This window comes from Diabrotica virgifera, chromosome 2 (genome assembly GCF_917563875.1).
Source record: "Diabrotica virgifera virgifera chromosome 2, PGI_DIABVI_V3a".
Taxonomy (NCBI): Eukaryota; Metazoa; Arthropoda; class Insecta; order Coleoptera; family Chrysomelidae; genus Diabrotica; species Diabrotica virgifera.
In genome coordinates, this window is record NC_065444.1 from 1,008,337 (window position 1) to 1,033,253 (window position 24,917).

The following is a 24,917-nucleotide window of genomic DNA, read 5'->3' on the forward strand; positions in this document are numbered from 1 at the left end:
TGTTTTTATGTCATCAATTATTGTATGCGTGACTCCCATCAATTCTCGTATTCTCTAATTTGGTATCCGATCTCTTCTTGATTTTCCTGCTGCTCTTCTCCAGAAGTCCATTTTAGTTACTAGTAACATTTTCTCTGTTCTTTGTTTCAGTGGCCAAACTTCACTGTCATATGTGATTATACTTTTAAGTATGGTATTGTATATTAGCTGTTTGCTCGCTTTAGATATTGTTTGGTCCCACAGAATGCCATTTATCATGGATATCCTGTCTTTTATAGCAGCATCGAGTGTTCCATCTTGATTTACCTTCATGTCCAGTTACATGTATTCATCACAGTGTTTAATTTTTACCCCATCGTCTAATGTAATGGACTGCTTTGTCCCTCCAATACACACGGCTTCAGATTTCTTAATGTTGATTTCGAGACCCCATTATTTATATTCTTCTATTAGCTTCCGCGTTATGTAACTCAAGTCGTCATGATTTTCTCTCTCTCTCTCTCTCTCTCTCTCTCTCTGTCTCTCTCTCTGTCTGTCTCTCTCTCTCTCTCTCTCTCTCTCACACACATGCAGAATGAGTTTCCAGCTGAATTCTTTATTTGGTCGGATCATCAATTTGGTGATCGTCCTCTTGATCTTCCCCCGGAACGTTTCCAGAAAAATCCGGAATGATCCTGAGCAATCAGAATTTGGTCGTCAGCGAAACATAAAGTTTATAGTGTTGTCTCGTCATTGAGAGGGATTTCTATGCTATTACATTTTCTTTTCCACAGCTTGATTGCTTGTTCGAGATAAAGTTTGAAAAGGGTAGGCGAAATACAGCAACCCTGCTTCAATCCTTTTGTGATCTTAAATCCCTCAGACATCCTTGATCCAGTTTTAATTTTTGCAGTCGTTCCATTATTCAGACTTTGGTCTGCTTTGATAAGACCATGTTTAATGTTTGTTTGCCGTAGGGTTGACCATAGTTTGCCGAGGGATGCAGTGAGCCATATGCTTTTTTTAAGTCTACTTACACCAGGTGAACTTCTCTATTTGAAACCAGGTGAACACCAGGTTATACACCAGGTAAACTTATTTATTTCAAATGAAAATATAAATAAAATTAAATAAAAACTAAACACTTTGTGTGTTGTAATATGCAATATAATGCTGTAGGTTCTCTGTTTAATATCTCGAACGTTTTCATGACTTTGAATTCCTTTTTTATTTCGTCACAAAGTACTCAATGAGATTTAGATCAGGGATGCATGCTGGCCATTTCAATTCAGACCTGCTATTCGTCCTCTTTTTATAATATATACAACCTTTCACGTATGTGTGAAATCTTGTTGTTCACAGTCTATTATTATGCCTATTTTTTCTAAATTTGATAATCGGCAATAAAGTTCAGGCTACTTCCATCATCATTATCAAGAAAAAGATTTTTTGACAACTAAATGTACTCTTTCTCTAACATAAAAAGAAACTTTCAATAATGTGCAGTTTTTTTCGATATAAATACATACAAAAGCATTTTTTGGTTAAATCCTTACGGGTATGGGCGCAAAACGCGCCTGTCAAAATTTTCAATGTGTTTTAAATTTTCATGTTTTTCGAATCCTGAGAAAACTAATAAATATTTTTGAAAATTTTAAACGCAGAATGAAAGATTGCATGATTACTGAGGCAGAAAGTTACTGAAAACTTCTATAATGTTTATTTTAATAAGTTACAGGGGTGAAAATAAAAGAGAAAATTTAGTGTGATTTTTAATTGCAAATATTTCATTAAAAATAAACTTTTTATTTATTCTAAGGGACTTTCGGCCCTCGGTAATAATGTAATCTTTCATTCTGCGTTTAAATTCTTCAAAAATACCTATTAGTTTTCTCAGGATTCGAAAAAAAAATGAATACATTTAAAACACATTGAAAATTTTGAGAGGCGACATTTTGCGCCTTTCCCCTCAACTTTCTCTTGCCGTTTTATAAAACTGAAAAAATTAATAAGTTACCACAAGAAAAATACATAAATAACTTCAAAATAAAATGTAACCACAAGGAAACATGATATCTGTCACTTACCTCAGAGCTTCAAAATAATGATCTTGTTGTCTAGCTTTCAGATTAGCCAATTCTATATAACAATTGGATTTTCGATCTAAAATAAAATCAACAAATATGAAAATTTAGAGAACGCAATATTGTCACATAACAAAAAAAAACATTTACACTACTCCAAGCAATTAACGCACCGCATCAAAAATGAGTCATTTTTGATGTCTCGAATTTCCTAAACCTGTTTTCCGATTTAAGTGATTTTTTTAATATGTTATAGCCTTATTAATTAACAATATCGCTGTAATAAAATTGTTGCTAGAAAGATAAATTGTCACTGTATACCGGGTGTGTTTTTGTTTGTTATCAAACTGTGTTTTTTTCTCAAAGTTCACCCTGTGGAATATTCTAGCATTTATAAAATACTGAAATTAAAACCCAACTATAGCATCATATTTTCTTAACATTCTGTTTCTTGAAGTTATACTTCTTTAGGCACGAGGGTAAATTTTTATTTTGCTGGGCGCATGCGCACACCGACAGTATGGTATGAAACGTTATGAGGGATCTGATTGGGTGTTAAAATCATATGTCAATAATAGGGCTTTTCATTCGCAGTCATTTGTTTCGAGCTTCTGTCATATATCGTATAATCCGTGTATGTTAATATTATACACAGATTATACAACATATGACAGAAGCTCGAAACAAATGACAATCGATGAAAAGCCCTATTGTTCAAATGGAGATTCTGGATAAACAAAATGTTGTGTATATTAGTTTTTATTGTTGTGAGGACAGAGACAAAAAGCAAGTTTATAATTATTGTAGTGATTATTTAAATGGTTTTTAAAAGTAACAGGTACGTACCTTATTTTAAATGTTTCAGTATTGTAATAAAAAATTACAAATTGGGTAAATACCTATTTGGAAAATGCACCTACCTAGCTAGTAGGTAATGCTTTGATTTACATAATTTGATTACCAAGAAAAATCTCCATCTAATATATTGCTTTTTTAGTCTACATTTTGTCGTATTTTAATTCCACAAGAACCAAACTTATTTGATTAAACTAACAAACTGTCAAAACAATTTTGTTGTTGTTTATTTGGGTTTATATGACTGCGGACACTAAATCCATTCGCCAATTTTACTATTTTTTTATTTTATTAGTCATTTTTTCGTATCTTATCCTAAAACTAATACTAATATTAATCTCTAATAAACAATTCTACTAATAAATAATTATTTTTGTATTTTCTTTTAATAATTTTTTATATTATATTTTTTTTTTAATTTTTTTTTTCTAAATGATGTTCTCAGAGTTCCACAGCAAAAACTGCAACATTCTTCTTTAGCCCTCTACTTAATTCGAAAGCTTTTTACTATGGACTGTCCAAGTTCGTCATTCCTTTTTTTTATTATATTTTTTTATTATATATTTTTTTTTATTTTTTTATATATTTTTTTATATTTTTTTTTCTTTTTTTTTATTTATATTTTTTTTTCTTTTCTTTTTTCTTTTAATATATAACAATTTACAAGAAATACTTAAACTATATTTTACAATTACAACTTAAGCTTAATATCTAAAATATGTTTATACAATAGTCGATATACCAACTCATTATTTTCTAATGTTAAAAAATAATTTAAATTTTAAAACGTTAAGTTTTAAAACAAAAAAAATTTTAAAACGTTTAGTTGCTAGGTATATCTTGCCACGTCATTCACAATGTCTCGGTATTCTGCGTGGGGTGAGCTCAAAATAATCTAAACGTGATAGACGCAGGTTGAATTCCCAATGGAAATTTTTATTTTTTTTATTTTTTTTTATTTTTTTATATATTTTATGATTGTAAGTATATTTATTATATTTTTTTTTTCAGAAAGTATGTATTTAGTTAAAATTTTCTCAACAATTGTTCAGAAATAATTTCTTTGGTTTCATTTTTCAATGTGTTTGCGTGTGTTTTATTCTTTTATTTTTTTAATTTTTCGTATTGTTTTAATAAAAATTTTTGGAAAGTAGTAAATATTAAAATTAGTTTAATAATAGAAGTATAACTTCTTACGTGCGTACAAAGTACACACACATTCTTTTTTGATTCATTCGCTTATGTTGGATAATAAAAAAGTTAGGTACTTTAATGTTCTTCATCAATACAGAGTGTTTCTAAATAAGTGCGGCAAACTTTAAGGGGTAATTCTGCGAGAAAAAATAATGACAGTTTGCTTTATAAACATATGTTCGCAAATGCTTCGTTTCCGAGATATGGGATGTTAATTTTTTCTTTCAAACTGACGATTTATTTATTGCTCTAAAACCGGTTGAGAAATGCAAATGAAATTTGGTAGGTTTTAAGAGGTAGTTACATACAATTAAGGTAAACACATACGTCAAAAATGTCCCATTTTTAAGGTGGTGCATTAATTTTGCTGCTTAGTGTATATTATCATTGTCCACAAAATTAAAAATAGGTTCAGATATGTAAAATAATGATACTCACATTGAATATAAGACCTTTCATGTAAACTGACATTCGACGATGGATCGGTACTATTAAAGTGATTGTTGCCATCTGGCGGTGGAGATGAAGGTCTGCTGGACGTGGATCTAGAAGGAGGTCCACCAGAATTCGTACTCTCCGATTGTCTTGTCAACACTTCTGAGCTATAATTCCAGTCTGAGTTAATGTTAGTGTCTATCGATCCTGAGGTGTTAGTTCTGTGTAGTCTAGGGTAAAGGAAAGTTAGTGATTAACAAAAATTGTTATTGTGTTATGTCATATTTGATGTAGCATAAATATAAAATCGATCGCAAATTAGAAATGCATGTTGCAGATTTATCAGACACATGTTTTTAACCAAAGCCAAATAAATCAAATGATTAAAAATAATATTGCAAATACATACAAGATTTAAAATAAAATATTCTTCTTCTTCAGATGCAAATCCACTAATGGATGTTAGCGATCACATTTTCCATTAATTATCTGCTTATTGCAATGTGTATCATAGATTGTATGTCGTTAATTCCTGTCCATTGCCATATGTTTCGGAGTCAGGACATTTTCTTGCGTCCTATACCTCTCTTGCGTTCAATCTTTATTTTTCGTTTCGCATGATGTGACCCAGATACGCTTTCCTTTTCTTGATGGTTTCGAAAAGTTGGCGTTCTTGGTTGATTCTCTTAAGGACATCTGCATTTGTGACTTTCGCCGTCCATGGTATCTTTAGGATACGGCGATAAAGCCACATTTCAAAGGCTTCTAATCTGTTTATATCCCTCGTTTTGAGTGTCCAGCACTCTACGCCATATAGCAGCGCCGACCATACGTAGCACTTAATAAACCTTAGTCTCAGTTGAAGATCAAAATCTGAACAGTTCAGTACCGTCCTGAATTCTACGAAAGCTTGTCGAGCTTGCTCAATGCGACATTTTACTTTCCTGCCCGATGCCCAGTCTTCAAAAGATTTCCCAGGTATTTAAATTTGCTCGTTCTTTCAATGGACTTGGTATTCATTGTTATGGTGGAGTTTTCAAGTGCATCTCAGTTTCTGGAGATGATCATGAATTTGGTCTTTTTCCAATTAACTATTTATATGGGAAATAAGCCACAATAGGGAATTTGCATAAAATTTTAAATTCGAAAAAAATGTTATAAATCACAACAGAACATAATTTAAAACATGTATCAAATATTAAAAAGTTTTGTTTGGCTTTCATGTTATGTTTTAATTTGAATTTTTAATCATCTTTAGGGGCCAAACGAAAGCCAAACAAAACTTTTTAATATTTGATACATGTTTTAAATTATGTTCTGTTGTGATTTATAACATTTTTTTCGAATTTAAAATTTTATGCAAGTTCCCTATTAAATAAAAAAAATAATTTTATTAAGGTTTCGACGCCCAAATCGGGTGTCGTTGTCAAAATACAAAATACTACTAAAATAAACAAAAATGTTGTTGCTAAGTAAAATATTCTTCTAATAATTGATTTAATTTGACTCATTTATATTTACAATTCAGACATATATTATACATTTTAAAGTAGAAGACTTTAAAATGATATTACCAATATTTATGAGTTGCGTTCCTGGGACGACTTTACTGAAAGATAGTTCATTCGATTACATGAAATCAACCCCAACTCAAGAATATCCGTCACAAACAAATCATAGCATGTGATCTGTCTTTAAACAGACAACCAAATGCAACGATGGCAGTAAAATTCTCGCGTTAGAGATTCCATAGCAAATCATGAGAAAATTCATTAGATTTCACAGATTCCAGAGAAAATTCATTTTTAGAAGAGAAACAATTATTGTTAACCTCTGTTTTATTAAAAAATGATTATCGTTTATAAATAAGGAATTGTTAACATTGGATCGAATGGAACAGAACAACTTAGAACGGGATCCTACAACATTCACAAGAAATAATACAAGTAAAATATCAATACCATATATAAAAGGACTATCCGAGAAACTTAAAATAATAGGAAATAAATTCAACATTTTACCAACATTCAAAACAACAAACACATTGAGATCTATTATATCTAAAACTAAACCTAACAATGAACAAGAAAGAACAAAGAATTGCATTTATCAAATACCTTGTGAATGCGAACAAGTTTATTTAGGTGAAACATCAAGACCATTAAACGTTAGAATAAGTGAACATCAGTCTTATATCAAAAATAGAGAATTTGATAGATCTCAAATATGTCAACACGCATGGGATAATGAACATAGAGTTCAGTGGAGAGATTCAAGTATAGTCCTGAAAGAATCAGATAGTAAAAAGAGAAAAATCAAAGAAGCGGCTCTAAATGAAATCAATTGTGTCGCAAATTCCTCGGTAGAATGCAGTAGGATGTGGTTACCCATACTGAAAGAGGAAGTCAATAGAAAGAAAATACCACGATTAGTAAGTCAATAACATATCGAGTTAGTACATATTTTATATTGTAGTATTACTTATTGTATATATCTATGTATTATTAATATTATTTATAATTTAAACATATTAAAGTCAGAATTTGATAATCGTTTCTTGAGAGTAAATTAAAGGTAAGACCAAATACTTACGATGACGAGATAGTATCACGAGGTTTTTTCCTGGTTTTCCCTCGTGATTTACTACTATGGAATCTCTAACGCGAGAATTTTATTGTCATCGTTGCATTTGGTTGTCTTTTTAAAGACAGATCACATGCTATGATTTTTTTGTGACGGATATTCTTGAGTTGGGGTTGATTTCATGTAATCGAATGAACTATCTTTCATTAAAGTCGTCCTAGGAACGCAACTCATAAATATTGGCAATATCATTTAAAGTCTTCTACTTTAAAATGAATATATGTCTGAATTGCCAATATAAATGAGTCAGATGAAATAAATTATTAGAAGAATATTTTACTTAGCAACAACATTTTTGTTTATTTTAGTAGTATTTTGTATTTTGGATAGAGGAAATAAAAAAATGTAGTATATCAAAGTGTTTAAATAATTTATTTCTTTAGCTGAGCGCTTTCGACATAAACGTCATCATCGGAGCTAATGGTCAATTGTTAAAAAAGTACCGCTACAAAATTGAGGTGTTAACATTTGCATCTTGTGAAAATAAATTTTGGTTGGATATGCTATGTCCTCCGTACAACCCCAAACAGCAAAAACAGAAAAACGGCCACATTACACGTTACACAAACACAAAAAGAATTTTTTCATGGTATAGGTATCACCCATCCATTGTTGGCCTAGTAGAAACAGCTGACTGATTCTACTGTTGTTTTCTACTAGGCCAACAATGGATGGGTGATACCTATACCATGAAAAAATTCTTTTTGTGTTTGTGTAACGTGTAATGTGGCCGTTTTTCTGTTTTTGCTGTTTGGGGTTGTACGGAGGACATAGCATATCCAACCAAAATTTATTTTCACAAGATGCAAATGTTAACACCTCAATTTTGTAGCGGTACTTTTTTAACAATTGACCATTAGCTCCGATGATGACGTTTATGTCGAAAGCGCTCAGCTAAAGAAGTAAATTATTTACACACTTTGATATACTACATTTTTTATTTCCTCTATTCATTCAAGTGTGTACAAACTTATCAGTCTTTCAACTATTTTGTATTTTGACAACGACACCCGATTTGGGCGTCGAAACGTTAATAAAATTATTTTTTTAAATTTAATTGTGGCTAATTTCCCATATAAATAGTTAATTATAAAAATGCCACAAGGAAATAGCTTCAGAACAACATTAAGATCGACTATGTTGTCACAAATTAAAAAATAAGACACCATCATCAGAATATCGTATGTTGTTGATCAATGCTTCATTCACTTTGATTTCCATCTCCGCATCTTCCAAAGACTATTGAAATATGGCTTTCGAATAAATGTTAAATAAAAGAGGGGAAGCACACATCCCTTTCGAACACCTCTTCTTATATGCATGGGTTTGGATATAGAATTGTCTATTTTTAATTGTGCCGTTTGATACCAGTACAAGTTTTCAATGTATCTTATGTCTAAATAAAATATAATAAAATATTAGCACTCGTTATTTTTTTAGTATGTTCACATAACAGATTAATTATTAAAAAGAAAATAATCGTTTCGTTTTGATTCAATTCGAGTCTCTTGCCATCCTCTGACATCTGATGTTTCGGAATTTATTCCTTGTCAAAGAGGCTTTACAAGAAGACTGAATTGTACCATAACGAAACAAAAGAGGAAGTGCAAATATTAAAATATTTGCACCGGAGTATGGTTAGACTGTCCTCTAACGGGAAATGATGAAATGAGTGAAAAATAATTTCGACCACGTCCAAGTAATCTGTTAACCGAGATACGCTAGTACCAAGCGGCGCCGCTAGGAGAACACTCCAATAATGCGTTGCAGATTACTTATATGAGATGTCAGAGGATGGCAAGAGACTCGAATTGAAACGAAATGATTATTTTCATTTTGTCATACCTTACTCGGTTTTAGAGTACAAAATGACCACGTTTCATATAAGTAATCTGCGACATATTATTGGAGTGTTCTCCTAGCGGCACCGTTTGGTACTGGCGTATCTCGGTTAACAGATTACTCGGACGTGGTCGAAATTATTTTTCACTCAGATTAATTATTATTTTAGCATACCTGTTGGCCATGTAATCGCCTTTTTGTGCATCTCCCAAATTATAAATATGACTCTTAACTGAACTGTTTATCGAGCTAGTTTCAAGTCTTCCTTCGGCAGGTCTATTTTGTCGCCCGTCAAGATGTAACTTATATTTGTTGATCTTTTTTAGGTGGTGGGACATTTTCAAGAAATATTCTTCCATCGTTTCATTCAAACCGTTAGCTTCCAATCTTCTGAATAACTGCAAATAAAAAAATACGATTATGTGCAAAATCAAGATATGGTAACAGAAGGAAATAAAAACAGTGGACAAAGATGAACTGAACGATAAAATTATCATCACGGCTCTACAGCCCTTTGTGAGCCTTGGCCTATTTCAGGATGCCCTTTTATTGTCAAGATGTTATATGTTCCGTATATGTTATACGTTACTTATTTTTGAAGTTATACTTCTTTAGGCACGAGGGTAAATTTTTACATTCCCCGGCGCATGCGCACACCGACAGTATGGTATTAAATAGTCGCTACATCTTTTAAGTTATGTAGCGCAAATAAAGTGTGCGTGAAAAGTGAAAAGAATATATTATTAGTGTTTTTAGTAAATATATTTATTATAATTTTTATGTCTGTGGATTTGTCTTCCTCCTTATAAGTATTATTGAAAATATTTATTTTCAATTAATGTATGTGTCACCGTGATTGTAATTACGTCCAAGAAATGATCCACTGAATAGGGCTTTTCATTCACAGTCATTTTTTTCGAGCTTTTGTCATGTGTCACATAATATTAATATATCTACGACATACGTTATTGGTATATACAATAATACAAACCAAAGACATATGACGTAGATATATTAATATTATGTGACACATGACAGAAGCTCGAAACAAATGACAATCGATGAAAAGCCCTATACAAAAGTCGTGATAGCTGATCGGGGCCTCGATTTTTGACTATTCGCTTCGTTATCGAACGTATTCGTCTTGTATCTGTTTAGTATACGAAGCAAATACGTTCGACAACGAAGCGAAGGGTCGAAAATCGAGGCCCTGTAGAACATTCGCCTAGGGATCGAGAGGTCCCCTGTTCAAATCCTGACAAAGTTATATCCTTTTTTTTTTATTTTAATTTTTGGTATTCTTTTTGTTCTTTCTAAAATTAGTTTTATATTTAAATTCATTACAAAAAAACTGTTAAAGTAGATAGGTATATTGATTTTGTTGAGATCATAATATGAAGTTAGATTATATTATAATAGAAGTAAATAAAGAACTTCTTACGTGCGTACAAAATACACACATATTTTTTTTAATAATATATTGTTACTATCTAACGCTTAGATAAATTGTGAGAATATTTTTAACAAAAAAATACATGGATCACAAAATATATCCAGGAGTATTCTCTGCTTGGGTCTTCCATAAATAATAAATTTAATATTAATATTTAATATTAATAAATTTAATTAATAAAGTTTTTATTAATTCCATGTATTAAATGTGGAAATCACATAACAGAATATCAATAATTTGCTTAGTTATTTTATGTTAGCTAGTTATGTAATTTCCACGTTGCATCTCTCATTTTAAAAATTAATTACTCAGTCATTTGATAACCGATTTTAAAAAACTTTATATTGCTGGATAGGAAAGGATCGTTCTTTTAATTTACAAAAAAATATACTGGGTGTTCCATTAAAGAAAAGTCAACAACGTTTTTTTCAAAAATCCGCCATTTTTTTTTTTCGTAATTGAAAGCGATATAAAAATTCAATCCATTCAGACAAAACTTTTACTAAAATAAAACATTTCAGCGAAAACCGCATATTTCTATCTTGACTCGTTTAGAAGTTATAGGCAGTTAAAATGGGGGAAATATAAGTGGACACCCGGTATTCCTGAAGCCGTGTCAAATATTTAGTAGCCTTGTTTATTACCGTCTTGTCACCTCATTTTGTTCGACTGAGTTCATTGTATGATAAAGATAACGAATGTTCGATTTGGAAAATATTACCACGGACATTTTTTTCGAATCCTCAAAAAAACTAATAAATATTTTGGAAAAATTTAACCGGATAATGAAGGTTTACATTATTACCGAGGGTAGAAAGTCCCTTAGAATAAACAAAAAAAAAAAATAATAAGATATTTGAAAATAAAAATCACACTAAATTTTCTCTTAGTTTTTCAACAGTCTAACTCATTAAAATAAACATTATAGAAGTTCTCAAGGACTTCCTACCCTAGGTAATGACGCAATCTTTCATTCTGCGTTTGAATTTTTCAAAAATACTTATTAGTTTTCTCAAGATTAGAAAAAATGAATGCATTTAAATAGCATTCTAGCCGAAATTTTGCGCCTATCCCATTGAGTTAAAATATTAATTTTTGTCATTTTATATTTTTCTCCTCAATGCTTTCATGCTCTTGTTTTTTTCTATAGTTTTTATAATGTTCTCGTTCTTGTATTTTCTAATATCCCATTGATATTGATCATCAGTAAACATAAACATATACATTTAAAATTGAATTCAAAAAATAGATATATGCTGTGATCAAATACTTACATTTTTTAAACTCGGTTGATAATCCCTATGAAAATCTGTAGTCGGAACCTTACCCGTATTGACACATTCTCTTAAAGATCGTCTTTCCTTTAATAAATCAAAGATTGAGTCTATTTCATTATAACTAACCACACTATCGTAAACGTTTCTTGGTATAGGAGTAACGAGAGATTCCAAAAGTAATTCCGGCCTAAAACGGACATGAATATATAAAATTTCAAGTAATACACTCACCGGCACAAATTCCGCCACCCAAAATTTTTGATTAAATTTGATAATTTATAACTTTATTATTTGTACTCCGATTTTCAAGATTCTTGCACCAGTCTGTAGGTACATGTATTGGTATCGTTTTGTATTATTCCGGTAACACAAAAATTTTGCTTGCATTGCATTATACAGGGGTGAATGGAAGTGTTATATTTCCTCCTAACTTTAAAACATTCTGTGGAAAAATGGAAAGACTGGTTTTGTTTCATAGTCGTGTCATATTATCCCGGAAGCATTACTAAAATTTTGTTTTTTTGAATTATCCGAATATCTTTATATGATTCCGAAAATGACAAAGTCCTTCTATCAAAGAAGTTTTCTATTTCTAGCCCCAAAAATATATAATCATATCCCCAGTGATATCAAAAATACTAAGAATGTTCTTCTATTTAAAAAGAAATTAAAATCATTTCTGATGGAACAAACAAGAAATTTTTGTGACATCATTATAGTAGCTTAAATTTACATACATTAAAAAACAAAAAAAAATAAATGAAACTCTAGAGTCACTACCAATTTTTATACCTATATTTCAAATTTTATATTGTTTTAAACTGATTTATTTTGCTTATTATTTTTATCATATTTAATAAAACATGCGTATATACACCATTCTTCAAAAATATTACTAACTAATTGAGCCATACGTAATTGTTTAAAAAAAAATTAATTATTCGTGCTTTATTGTTAAACTAATTATTTATTTTATTGTTTTCATTATATTATTTATTCTACGTATCATATTTACTAAAACATAACTGTGTATTTACAATTAAAAAAAACGTACCTATCTATTTATTGTATTATATTATATAGTATTATGTTGCTATTTATGTTATTTATGTTAGTTACGTTAATATGTTATTATTTATTATTTTATATCATATTTACCGAAACAGGTGTATCCACACCTCTCGGAGACCTTCGGGTTAATTTATTCACTTTAGCTGTAAATATCTAAAAAGATTGTACCTATTATTGTTGAATAAATTATTATTATTATTATCTCTTTTCTTGTAAGAGCTGTACCATTTTTTGTAAATAAAAACACCAATTGACTCATAAAATAGAGGTTGGATTAATAAGATTAGAATGGCCCGCATGCAGCCCAGATCTCAATCCTATTGAGTATTTATGGTATGAATTAAAAAAGCTATTAGCCGTCATCCTATGCCTCCAGAAAATTTGGTACAGTTATGGCCCTGGTAGAGGAATATCGGGCTATTCCCCAATCAAGGATAACACATCTTTATTCGATGCCAAACAGATTGCGAGCAGTTGTTGCTGCAAGAGGTGGACATACCCGCTATTGAATTGTTTGGTTTTGTTGTTAATTTTGTTTTGTTTTGTTAATTATTTTAGTGCGTTTGATATTTTTAATTAAATAAACCTTCAAAACAGTGTTTTTATTTACAGCTCTTACAAGAAAAGACATATTCGGATAATTCAAAAAACAAAACCTTAGTGATATTTCGAGGATAATACAAAAGGAGTATGAAACAAAATCAGCCCTTAAAATTTTTCCACAGAATTTTTTAAAGTTAAGAGAAAATATGTACTACGCTTCCATTTGCCCCCGTAAAATGCCATCAAAGCAAAAAATTTTTGTTACCGGAATAATAAAAAACGACATCAATACATGTACCCATGTATCTACAAACTGATGCAAGAACCTTGAAAATCGGAGTACAAATAATAAAGTTATAGATTGTCAAACTTAATCTAAAATTTTGGGTGGCGGAATTTTGTGCCGGTGAGTGTATATAAAAAACAAAATGGAAATAAAAATAAATAATATACTCACTTATCAATTTGGATCAGAGGATACTTCATATAAATCTTCAACTTCGGCATTATTTTGCACTGTACATCCAATATCGTCAAAGTTTTAGCAGCCGTAGATATAAAACCTGCTACAGCTTGTCTCACCCACAAACTCGGGTGTACCAAAAAATACGAGCATTCCGTCACTAACTCACAAAGAGATGGCTTGGTAATGAGCCCTAGTTCGGTTAAAGACGACATCGCATTTATGCTTTTGGCCGTCACAAACTCGGAGGAATCAGTCAAGCCCTGAAAGATAGGGATCAAATAAACATAATGGTTCAAAATAAAGTTTTATCACCAATTTGGGTCAACATGGGCTTTTTAAAAAGTTGAAAACATTAGAGCTAGTGTCTTTTGTGGTTCCAAAAGGATTATTTTAATTTACTATCTGCGAAATGATCACACAATTGATAGGAAATATTAATGCAGTGTGATAAGTTCTAAGATAAACTACCTACTTAATATTAACAATTCCCTCTTTATTCTTATTTAACATTATTCTTTTTACACCCTCCCCTCCACCCCCTGTCACTTCTTCTCAAGGTTTGGTGTTAAACCCCTAGGGTTCTCAGCTGTCTGAGTCCTTCAGAATTAATCGCCTCAGTGTGCGTTTCGTTTAACAACATCACATCTTTGGATTCACTAAGAAAACTTCATACATCTATCACCCCTGTTGTGTTGTACTCTTGTATTTTATACAAATTTTAACATTTACCAACTATTTTCAACAGATCCAGATCCAGTAACTAAGAAATTTACACCTACAGAATTTTTTTTCTAATCCTAGGTGCGGCCATACACAAAAGGATTTATTATTAAATTTCATAGTTTACTGTTCTTATAATCCATGACATTACTAAACTAATTTATAATAGTTATTTATGTACCAAGTCAGTAAAGTTACTCTTTATCGAACGAGTCTGATATTATGAGCAGAGCGAGCGAGGCGAATAACAGACGAGTTCGATAAAGAGTCTTTACTGACGTAGTGCATACAAAATTTTATCGCTAATCATAAAAAAAAACATTAACACTTACTTAATTACATCCTAATGAAAAAAAGTGTGTGTACTTGGTACGCACGTAAGACGTTATACTTCTATTATTATAATTTCAACGAAATAAATATATTTTAAACAGTTAAATCGTATTTTTATTTAAATATTAAACCAATTTTAACACTTAAAATAAAATACCAAAAATTATAAACAGAAATACCCGAAATAGTTACGTTATTGTTTATGAAGTGTGGCCTTCCGCAGCGCAGTTGCTTTCCCTTGATGAATAGTAGAAAATCTAAATAAATATATCTGCTAACAAATTATCATTAATATCTGTCACCGTCCTATATATATAATCGAATTAACAAAAACACCATTTTCTAATATATTTGCATTGTGTGTGTGTTTATGTTTTATTGGCACTGGTTTAAGCAACCAACTGGCCAGTCAATGTGTTTTGAATTCTCTCTTTTACAAAATATATGCTTAGTATCTAAATTTAAAACTATTAGTACTACTGTTTTTTTTACTCTGTTTTTTTATTATTTTTTTTATTATATTTTTTAACATTTTTTTATTACATTTTTTATTACATTTTTTTTTTTTTTTTTTTTTTTTTTTTTTTTTTTTGTATATTTTTTTATTGCGCTAAGACCTAAACCCGATTCAACCTCGCGGAGGTTTAGATCTTAGTATCTTTTTATTTTATTTAATTATTTTTTTTTTTATTTTTTTTTCTTTTTTTCTCAGAGCTTTAATTTTAAACAATTAACATGGTTGTACAAAATTTTATAAACATCTAGAGATTGTTTGATTGTAAAAGGTATATAAGATTAAAAGGAAATTGTACATTAACTTGAACTAGATTGGCAAAAAAGTTTGATATTTCAATAAAATGTAAAGGACATTCTAATAGCATATGTTGTAGATCAGCTAGCTCTCCACATAAACATTCATCATTATCTACAAGTCCTATTTCTCTTTTGTAGACTGGAGTCAGACAGTGATTACTTCTTATTCGACAAATAGTTTTGATAAAGCCTTTGTTGGAAACTTGATTAAACCATGTCTTGATGGGAAGTGTAGGCTGGATTTTTTTGTAATAATTTCCTTTGTCTGAATTATTGTATTGTTCCTGCCATTTCGTCCGTTTGATAGATCTCATAATAGAAATTATGTCTCCCATAGGAAGTTGATAAGTATGCAGAGTGGATTCCTTCGTTGTTGCTTTTTTAGCCAGATCATCTACTATTTCGTTGTTTTTTATACCAATGTGTGCTTTTATCCAACACAATATTATATTTTTGCCCGATTTCAAAGCTTCACTGTTCATTGCTATGATGTCACTGATGATATAATTTTCTGCAAAATTATGTACATTATATTTCAATGTCTTTACAATGCTTTGGCAGTCTGTAAATATAACATAATTGAGTTCTTTTTGATTAATACATATTTTGTATGCTTCTTTGATTGCAATGAGTTCAGCTGTGAAAATTGTCATTTTATCAGGTAATCTGTTGTTTATTTTTATACTTTTTTGTGGGTAATATATAGCATATCCAACTTTTCCTTCCATTTTTGAACCATCCGTATATAATTTCTGATAACTCCCCCAGTTTTTTTGTACACACTGAAGGTGGTCTATTTTAGTAAGGAAGTCTGTCGCACGAATATTACTTAAATGACAGTTAACTGGAGATAAATAATCTTCATAATTTAGCTTTCGAGACGAGCTTTGTTCAATTTGGTGTATGTCGCCAATGGAATTAGAAACGTTGAGGAAGCTTTCCACAACTAAAAGCAGTTTCTTTTTTTCCCAGTAATAATGAGTTAGGTATGAGGTGGTTAAATGAACAATTTTATTTAATAGCAGTTTATCGTTAACCGCTGTTTTAACTATAAATTTCTCACTTAGGTATTCCCTGCGTAATGAAAGTGGAGGTTCATTAAGCTCACATTCCATGACCAATATAGGTGTGCTACGAAGATAACCAGTGCATAACCTAAGTGCCTTATTTTTGATCCTCTCGATTTTTTGGAGTACAGAGTTTGATGCTGAGCCATAAAAAATAGATCCATAGTCTAAGATTGATCTTATCAAATTTCTGTATAGTAATATTGATATGTTTGGATCAGCTCCCCAGTTACTGACACTTACAGTCTTCATGATATTCATTGTATTTTCCATTCTTCGTAATATGTAATTTGTGTGTTCTTTCCAATTTAATTTGGAGTCTAAAAATACGCCAAGAAATTTTATTGAAGTTTTATAAGGAATACTAGTATTATCAAATTGTAGATGGCTTTGAGGAACATATCGTTTTTTAGTAAAGGTAACAATGGTTGATTTACTCTCTGATATTGTTAAGTTATTATCGGTAGCCCATTTTTTTTATAATATTCAATGTCGATTTAAGGTAGTTATTACATCTATCTATTGACTTATTTTCTGCATATATCGCAACATCATCAGCGTACTGTAGGATTTTTATGTGTTGAGGAAGTTTAGTTTCTAAGTCAGCAGTATAGAGTATATATAATATAGGACTTAGGATGCTACCCTGAGGTAGTCCCAAAGATGTGTATCGGGAGTTAGATTGATCTCCATTTAATCTAACGTGAACTGCTCGATTAATGTATAAGTTAATGATGTTCCATGTTACTATCTCGGGTATTCCTATTTCCAACATTTTCGCGTATAGTATGTGAAGATTAACGTTGTCGTAAGCCCCTTTTATATCTAAGAACAAAGCACTAACTGCTTTCTTATAAGTAAAGGAACTATAAATGTCTATTAAAAAGTGGCAGAGGCTATCTTGTGTGGATTTACCTTTTCTAAAACCAAACTGACTTCTTGGTAATAGGTCGTTCTTTTCTAGCCAAAATTCCAGACGGTTTTTAATAAGTCTCTCATATGTTTTTAGTATACAGGAAGCCAGACCGATTGGACGGTAAGAATCCCAATTCTTTGATGATTTTCCTGGTTTTAAAACCGGGATAATAGTGTAAACGTGCCAATCGTCGGGAATCTTTATGCGGCGCATCCAAATTTCATTATATATATTTAGTAGTGCAGCCTTACCAATTCTTGAAAGATTTGATAGCATCGAGTAATGGATATTATCGGCACCTGGTGCTGAATTTGAGTTTTTCTTCAACGCAAAGTTTAGTTCAGTGGCAGAAAATGGTTTGACTAGGAAACGGATTGGTTCTGGATAGTCGTACAGAGCATTTAGTTGTAAATCAGGAATTACTAATTCTGCAGACGGCGGTGTGATATTTTGATGGAACTCTTCTATCCACGAAGCTTCCGACAGAATAACAGGGACTTTGTTCTTTGTTTTTCTATTTTTTATTCGGTTAACTTTTGACCATACATCTTTAATAGGGACTGACCTATTTAGGGATCCGACATAATCTCTCCAGCTATTTCTTTTAGTTTGTTTAGTGATCTTCTTGACATGTGCATCATCTTTTTTATACCTAAGTAGGTTTTCATGGTTTGGATTTTCTTTGAATATACAAAAACTTTCCTGTCTTCTTCTGACTGCTTCTTCACATTCTAAATCCCACCAGTATTTTCCTCTGGAAGTCGGTTTTTTTATTTTAAATTTGGGGATGCAGTAGGATGCAGTTGTATTTATATTGTGCAAAATTTGTTCATAAGAAAACTTAATTAACTTAATTATTTGCATTAATACAGAACTTAAAAGATTTAAGAATTTTATTAATTTTAGACGAAATGAAAATTTCGTATGACAGTAATGACGATGACAGAATGCTTTTGCATGATGGCCAATTTCGATGTTTAATCGATAGTTGTTCAAGTAATCAATATTGAATAAGTACCTAATTACTAAATCTGCAGTTTAGTTTTGACATCGTTCAAGAACTTTCATTACGTTACCAACAGTTACCATCGACCGTTCAAGATATGAGGTAGCTGAACCTTTAGATGTGCCCCAACTCATGTGAGGGTCAAATAGTGTCTGGTGCTTAATCAGGTATTATTTATAACATCCGAAACATCCATGTTATTTAAAACAATTTTTGTCAATGTATCCATGACAGTATAATTTTAAAGGGTCTTTACCCATATATTTTCAATTTTGATGGCTTAGCATGTGAACATCCTGTAAGTATAGCCTAAACTTTTTTCAATCTTAGTCAACATGTTATTATGATGCATTAAATTCATATGTTATACTTATTTTAGATTCAGCACTGATGATGATCTGTATTCAGATCGAAAACGTTCTGCATTTGTGACGCAGCCCTTTTAAGGGAATTTTTAATAATTTATATACGTTTTATAAAGGATTTTAATTAATTTTTTTTAAATAAATAAGTTAAATATTTGGGCTAAAATACATACCTGAAGTAAAAGTGGAGTGAGAATTCCCGAACAATGCCATCCTATGTAGGCAGCCACACCAACAATGCATTCGAAAAATGTACCTCTCAATTCTTTATCTTCCTTGTCGTTTAAAAATGTTATCATGTGCGAAAAAAGCACATCATTAGCTGAAATTATAATACAAGATACATAAGCTCTAAAGCAAATAATAATAATGTTTATTCGATATAAATTTAATAATATGATATAAAAAAGTCAAATATAAAATCTTAATGAGGAAAAATAACTATTGACAATAATACCATGCAACAAACAGGAACTTTCAAATATCTGAAACACGAGACAAAATAAGCAGAGACAATCAAACAGATGAAATACAGAGGCGAATAGGCCTGACATGGACAGCATTTGGCAAACTAAGCCATATTCTAAAAACTTCAATTCCCATGTGGCTCAAGCGAAAGGTTTATATTATAACCAATGTGTTTTGCCTGTAAAAGTTTATGGGGCAGACACTTTCAACATTGACGCAAAAATCCGCGAATAAACTCAGAGTTACACAACGAGCCATGGAACGTGCCATGCTGAACGTGAGCCTTCGAGACCACATAACAAACTAACAAATCAGGCAAAGATCAGCAGTTCAAGACGCCATCGAAAGAGCTACGACGCTTAAGTTTAACTAGGCAGGGCACTTAGCTAGAACACAAGATAAACTGGCTGCAACGGGCCCACTGTAGAGAACATTGGAAAAAACTAAGGGAGGCCTATGTCCAGCAGTGAACGCGATTGGCTGATTGATGATGAAGATGATAAAATAACTTACCTTTAGTTTTTCCGAAAAATACACACAATTTGGTGATGCCGCTGTCCATTAATGTTTGCTTTACAATAGACTGTGTATCTGTTAAGAGGGCACTGACAGTCTGTGAGATCATTTCATGTAACGCTTGCAACTCCAATTCGTAATTGAAAGTATGTTCATCCTTTTGTTTGTTGGTACTGTTGTTGTCGTACCAATCATTCTGTATTTGTTCCAAGTACCTATCAATTAAATTCAAATCTATTATCGTTGTTAAGGTACCAAGGGTATTATAAGGATATTAACGCTTGAGGTCAATGGTGTGTATACCGAGGGCCTTTGGCCCGAGGGATATACGTTGACCGAAAGCGTTATTATCTATAATACCCATGGGGCCTTCAACGTTTAATGTCTGACTAAATTATTCTTTATATGCAAAAAATTTGAATGAATTTTGAATTAATTAGTTTTTTTTCTCTGATTCTGGCCTTGGTTTAGAACTAGAACCTTTAGCCACGTAATTGTATAACTTATCACTAACTCAGGTGTAATGTGTAGTGTGTGTGTGTTGAGTGTCTTGTTACTTTGCAAAGTCGACGTCATTGTCTTTGCAAAGAGACGCTAATTGTAATTAGTTTTAAATAAGTACATTTACCAGCAAAAGTCGTAACGTAATTGTGGTACAATAACCATAGTTTTACTTAGGTTGTTATTTGTCAACTTGACAGTATTTAACTAGTTATTTAAATTTAATGCCCTAGGGCGTTATTTTTCAAAATAACGCCCTAGGGCATTATATCATACTTAAATGACTTCTAAATCATGTCCTTATTTGTCAAATAATATAACAGTCGGACATTAAATAATGTAACATACACTCTGGGTCAAAATTAACCGCCTGCTTTAAAATGGGTCATTTTTGATGTCTCGAATTTCCTAAATCTGTTGTCCGATTTAAGTGTTTTTTTAACATGTTATAGCCTTGTTTTTTAACAATATCGCTATAATAATATTGTTGCTAGACAGGTAGACTGTCATTGTATATCGGGTGTACCAATCAAACTTTGATTTTTTCTCAAAGTTCACATCACCCTTTGAAATATTCTAGCATATATAAAATACTGGAATTAAAACACACCTATAGCCTCACGTTTTCTTAACATTCTGCTTTTTGATTCATTCGCTTGTGTTGGACCATAAAAAAGTTAGGTACTTTAACAACTAGTCATCTTTTTCAGCAATACAGGATGTTTTTAAATAAGTATGGCAAACCATAAGGGGTAATTCTGCATGAAAAAATAATGACAGTTTGTTTTATGAACGTATGTCCGCAAATGCTTCTTTTCCGAGATATGGGGGTGTTGAAATTTTTCTTACAAACTGACGATTTATTTATTGTTCTAAAAGCGCTCAAGATATGCAAATGAAATTTGGTGAGTTTTAAGAGGTAGTGATTGTGCATTTTTAACATACAATTAAGCATTTAATATTCACCATTCTCGCACATAAGGGTTATATTATCCGTATGCGCGCCAATGGTGAATATAAAATTCTTAATTGTATGTCAAAAAATGCGCAATAACTACCTCTTAAAACCCACCAAATTTCATTTGCATATCTCAACCTGTTTCAGAGCAAAACCTGTCAGTTTAAAGCCAAGATGAAGACTATACTATAGTCTCACTACATTTCTATATTCTTTTAACATCGACTTATTGTCATCGACATTGTTGTAGCCGAAATGGCCTAATTATTGTAATACTAAGGTCTTTTGACCTATCTATGTAGCTAGTTCCAACTACTTTGGATCTAAAGTTTCAACCTGATGATGGACTGATTGGTCCGAAAACGTTTGTGTTTTCGTACTATAGATGTACCCAGTTCAATCCAATTTGGATCTTTTTAGATAAAAATTTTAATAAATTTATATACCATCTACCTACAAGTGAAGTTTTACTTCCTTAGTAGTTTTTTATTATGGTATACAGCCAATGAGAGGAATCTTTTCCTTTATATTTCAATAAATAAATTTAGAAAAAAAAATTTTCATAAAATCAGTTTGTAAGAAAAATTTCAATACCCTCTATATCGGAAACAAAGCATTTGCGGACATACGGTGATAAGGCAAACTGTGATTTCTTTTTTATGCAGAAATACCCCTTAAAGTTTGTCGCACGTTCTGTATTTATGAAAAACATGGCTAGTTGTTAAAGTTCTAACTTTTTTATTATCCAAGATAGGCGAATGAATCAAAAAACAGAATGTTAAGAAAACCTGCCAGGCTATAGTAGTGTTTTAATTTCAGTATTTATAAATGCTAGAATATTCCACAGGAAGTAGTGAACTTTGAGAAAAAACACAGTGTGATTGGTACATGCGGTGTACAATGACAATTTACCTATCTAGCAACAATATTATTACAGCGATATTGTTAAAGAATAAGGCTATAACATATTAAAAAAACCACTTTAAAATACATATTAAAAAATGACCCGTTTTAAACATATTTTATAAAATCAACTATTCTAAATGGGAAATAAGCCACAATTTACCTAAAAAAATGATTTTATTAATAATTTTATGAAGAAATAGAAAATGGCTTTTAACTAACTTACCTTAGCGATATTTCAGCTAGAGTCGCAATATTTTTAGCATATGCAGCTCGAACACAAGTATTTGGATCGGTAGCTAATGGAGCAAGCTCAGGAAGTATATATTCTGGAAATATGTTGGCATCAGATCGGGAGATCTTCGTTACTAAGTCCAAGCATTTGGTTATAGTATTTATGGCTGAAATTTTTACTCGTGTTGAGCTATCATGCGCCAAGTACATCTACGACGAAAATACTATTACAATTTGATCAAATCTTTTAAAAAACATCTTTCGGTGCAAATCAACTTTAAGTAACTAAACGAAAAAATCTAACATTTTTCCTTTTTCGTGATAACTCACTGAAAAATTTAGCAACATAACTTTCCTCTCGTAAGTGCTTGGAGGAATTGTGTAGTAATGCTTAAATTTATTTTTGTGGCTTTGGTGAGAATCAATTAGCTTTAATAATTGTTAGAAATAATATTTCTAACATAACAAGTAAATAAAAATACAATAAACTAAAAATATTTTGTAAATTCGTATTTAAATTCGTTTTGTTAGATAAAGTCTAACGCGCGGCCGATTACGTGACAGAAAAAAGCAAGAGACTATTTAGTTTCGGACTATATTGGCTCTCATCAACTTGGGGTAGGCAAAAACACAAACTAGAAGATAAAAAATCTGTAAATAATTTTTCCCGAATGCTTGCTAATATTTAAATTATATATATTTATCAATAGTACAAAAATAAGACTTACTATATAAGGAAGTATCCTATCCAACACGGTTTCATCACTAGCATGAGAAGCTAGATCCAGCAAAATTTCCAAACTATAAAGTTTAGATGAACATGTGTGAAGACCTCTTATACAAGAAGTTACTAAAGACGTAATAATAACTAAACCTTCACACTCGCCTTTATCCACTTTTTCCCCATCAGATTTTTCACTCTCGTTATCTTTAGATTTAGTCATAGGTCCCAGAAAAGTAAAAATATCGTTGATATCATGCTTCAAGCGCATTATTTTATCATCAGCAGATAATATGGGATTCGAAGAAAATATAAGCATGTATGATTGTAAAAAGGAGAAGAAGTATTCTGGGAATAGAGTACCGCGGTATTCAGCCAAGTAGTCATCTGCCCTTTTCCTCTTTGTCGGATCTTTTTCGATCATACTTGATATGAGTGATCTCAAGTTTGGATCATCTAGTTTATTCAGGTGTTTTTCTGGAGAATACTTTCCAGAGCAGTAAGCTAATAATTGGGAATATTCAAACGGAACATGAAGTTCATTCCACAGTTCCAACAAAGCACATCTAAAAAATATATGAAGATTAATATATACATATAACATGCAGTAATGAGCAAGCTAATAACCAGCAAAATAACGCAAAAGATGGAAAACATAATAAGTTGAGGAATAAATAGAGATGAAGATGAAACTAGTAAAGATGGAAATTATGGATATAAACGTATAAATTAACATTACATTACATAGTTTCCCACCTTTAGACGTCTGTGACAGTAGTATTTTATAAAATTCTCCTGTCACAGTGACAATTGTCATACAAATTTCAAAGCGGCCAGTGTATTTACAATAATAACACACTTTGATTGTTGAAAGTAATATAATGAAATATCTAAGTGTCCGTTGAGTAAAGATGTTTTATTCTCCCTTAGCTGTTTAACATTGAAAAGAACCTGAAGTACTACTGCCTTAACTCCCAGGGTGGCTAGGTATATAGTATGATACAATTGATCCAAAAAAGGCATAACCCAGACATCCAAAGTGAAAGTTTTCCTCCAACACCAAATTGTTCTATATTGTCCACAGAATGTTCAGTAAAAAGTTACACCATTTAGAGCGCCAGGTTTGGGGGGGGGGAGGTGGGGGAGAAATCAGTAAATTAGTAGTTTTTTTTACAATTTTCATCAATATCTGTTAACGTAAGCGGTTTAGGGTAAGCAATATTCTATACAAAAATGGTCTATATTAAATTTGAAGCAAAAAAGGTTCTATGCAGAATTGTTCTAAAATCAACGGTTCCAGAAGTTATGGAGGGTGTAAAGTGGAAATTTTCCACATTTTTTGGACAAATTATAATATTATTACTGAGCAAACTAATTTTTTTAACAGAATTTTCTAAATATAATTTCTATTTCAATGTCCGGTGGTATGTTACTGATAAGCCCTTGAAGGAACGTCAACCTCACCAGCTTCAAGAGGCTTCTACAGAATTAGGCTATATTAACCTTTGGTACAAAGAAACCCACTCTCAACTTTCTATGGACAATCTCGCATGA

At 31.3% G+C, this 24,917-nt stretch overlaps 2 protein-coding genes across 3 annotated transcripts in view; one reads left to right on the plus strand and one right to left on the minus strand.

The window, feature by feature from the left end:
* Positions 1-24,917, plus strand: part of LOC114337532 (facilitated trehalose transporter Tret1-2 homolog) — a 337,833-nt gene that overhangs the window by 199,635 nt on the left and 113,281 nt on the right. The gene's annotated exons all lie outside the window — the stretch shown is intronic.
* LOC114337541 (phosphoinositide 3-kinase regulatory subunit 4) overlaps positions 1-24,917 on the minus strand; it is a 45,899-nt gene that overhangs the window by 19,035 nt on the left and 1,947 nt on the right. The window contains exons 3-11 of one of the 2 annotated variants that reach the window (XM_050643296.1): positions 23,371-23,929; positions 22,635-22,852; positions 20,044-20,261; positions 19,236-19,384; positions 13,834-14,102; positions 11,760-11,949; positions 9,207-9,430; positions 4,551-4,714; positions 2,067-2,142 (exon numbers count right to left, since the gene is read on the minus strand). In XM_050643296.1, coding sequence (XP_050499253.1) covers positions 2,067-2,142; positions 4,551-4,714; positions 9,207-9,430; positions 11,760-11,949; positions 13,834-14,102; positions 19,236-19,384; positions 20,044-20,261; positions 22,635-22,852; positions 23,371-23,929 — 2,067 coding nt within the window. Of the gene's footprint in view, positions 1-2,066; positions 2,143-4,550; positions 4,778-9,206; positions 9,431-11,759; positions 11,950-13,833; positions 14,103-19,235; positions 19,385-20,043; positions 20,262-22,634; positions 22,853-23,370; positions 23,930-24,917 lie in introns of both variants that reach the window. The other variant, XM_050643295.1, reaches the window with a different exon arrangement.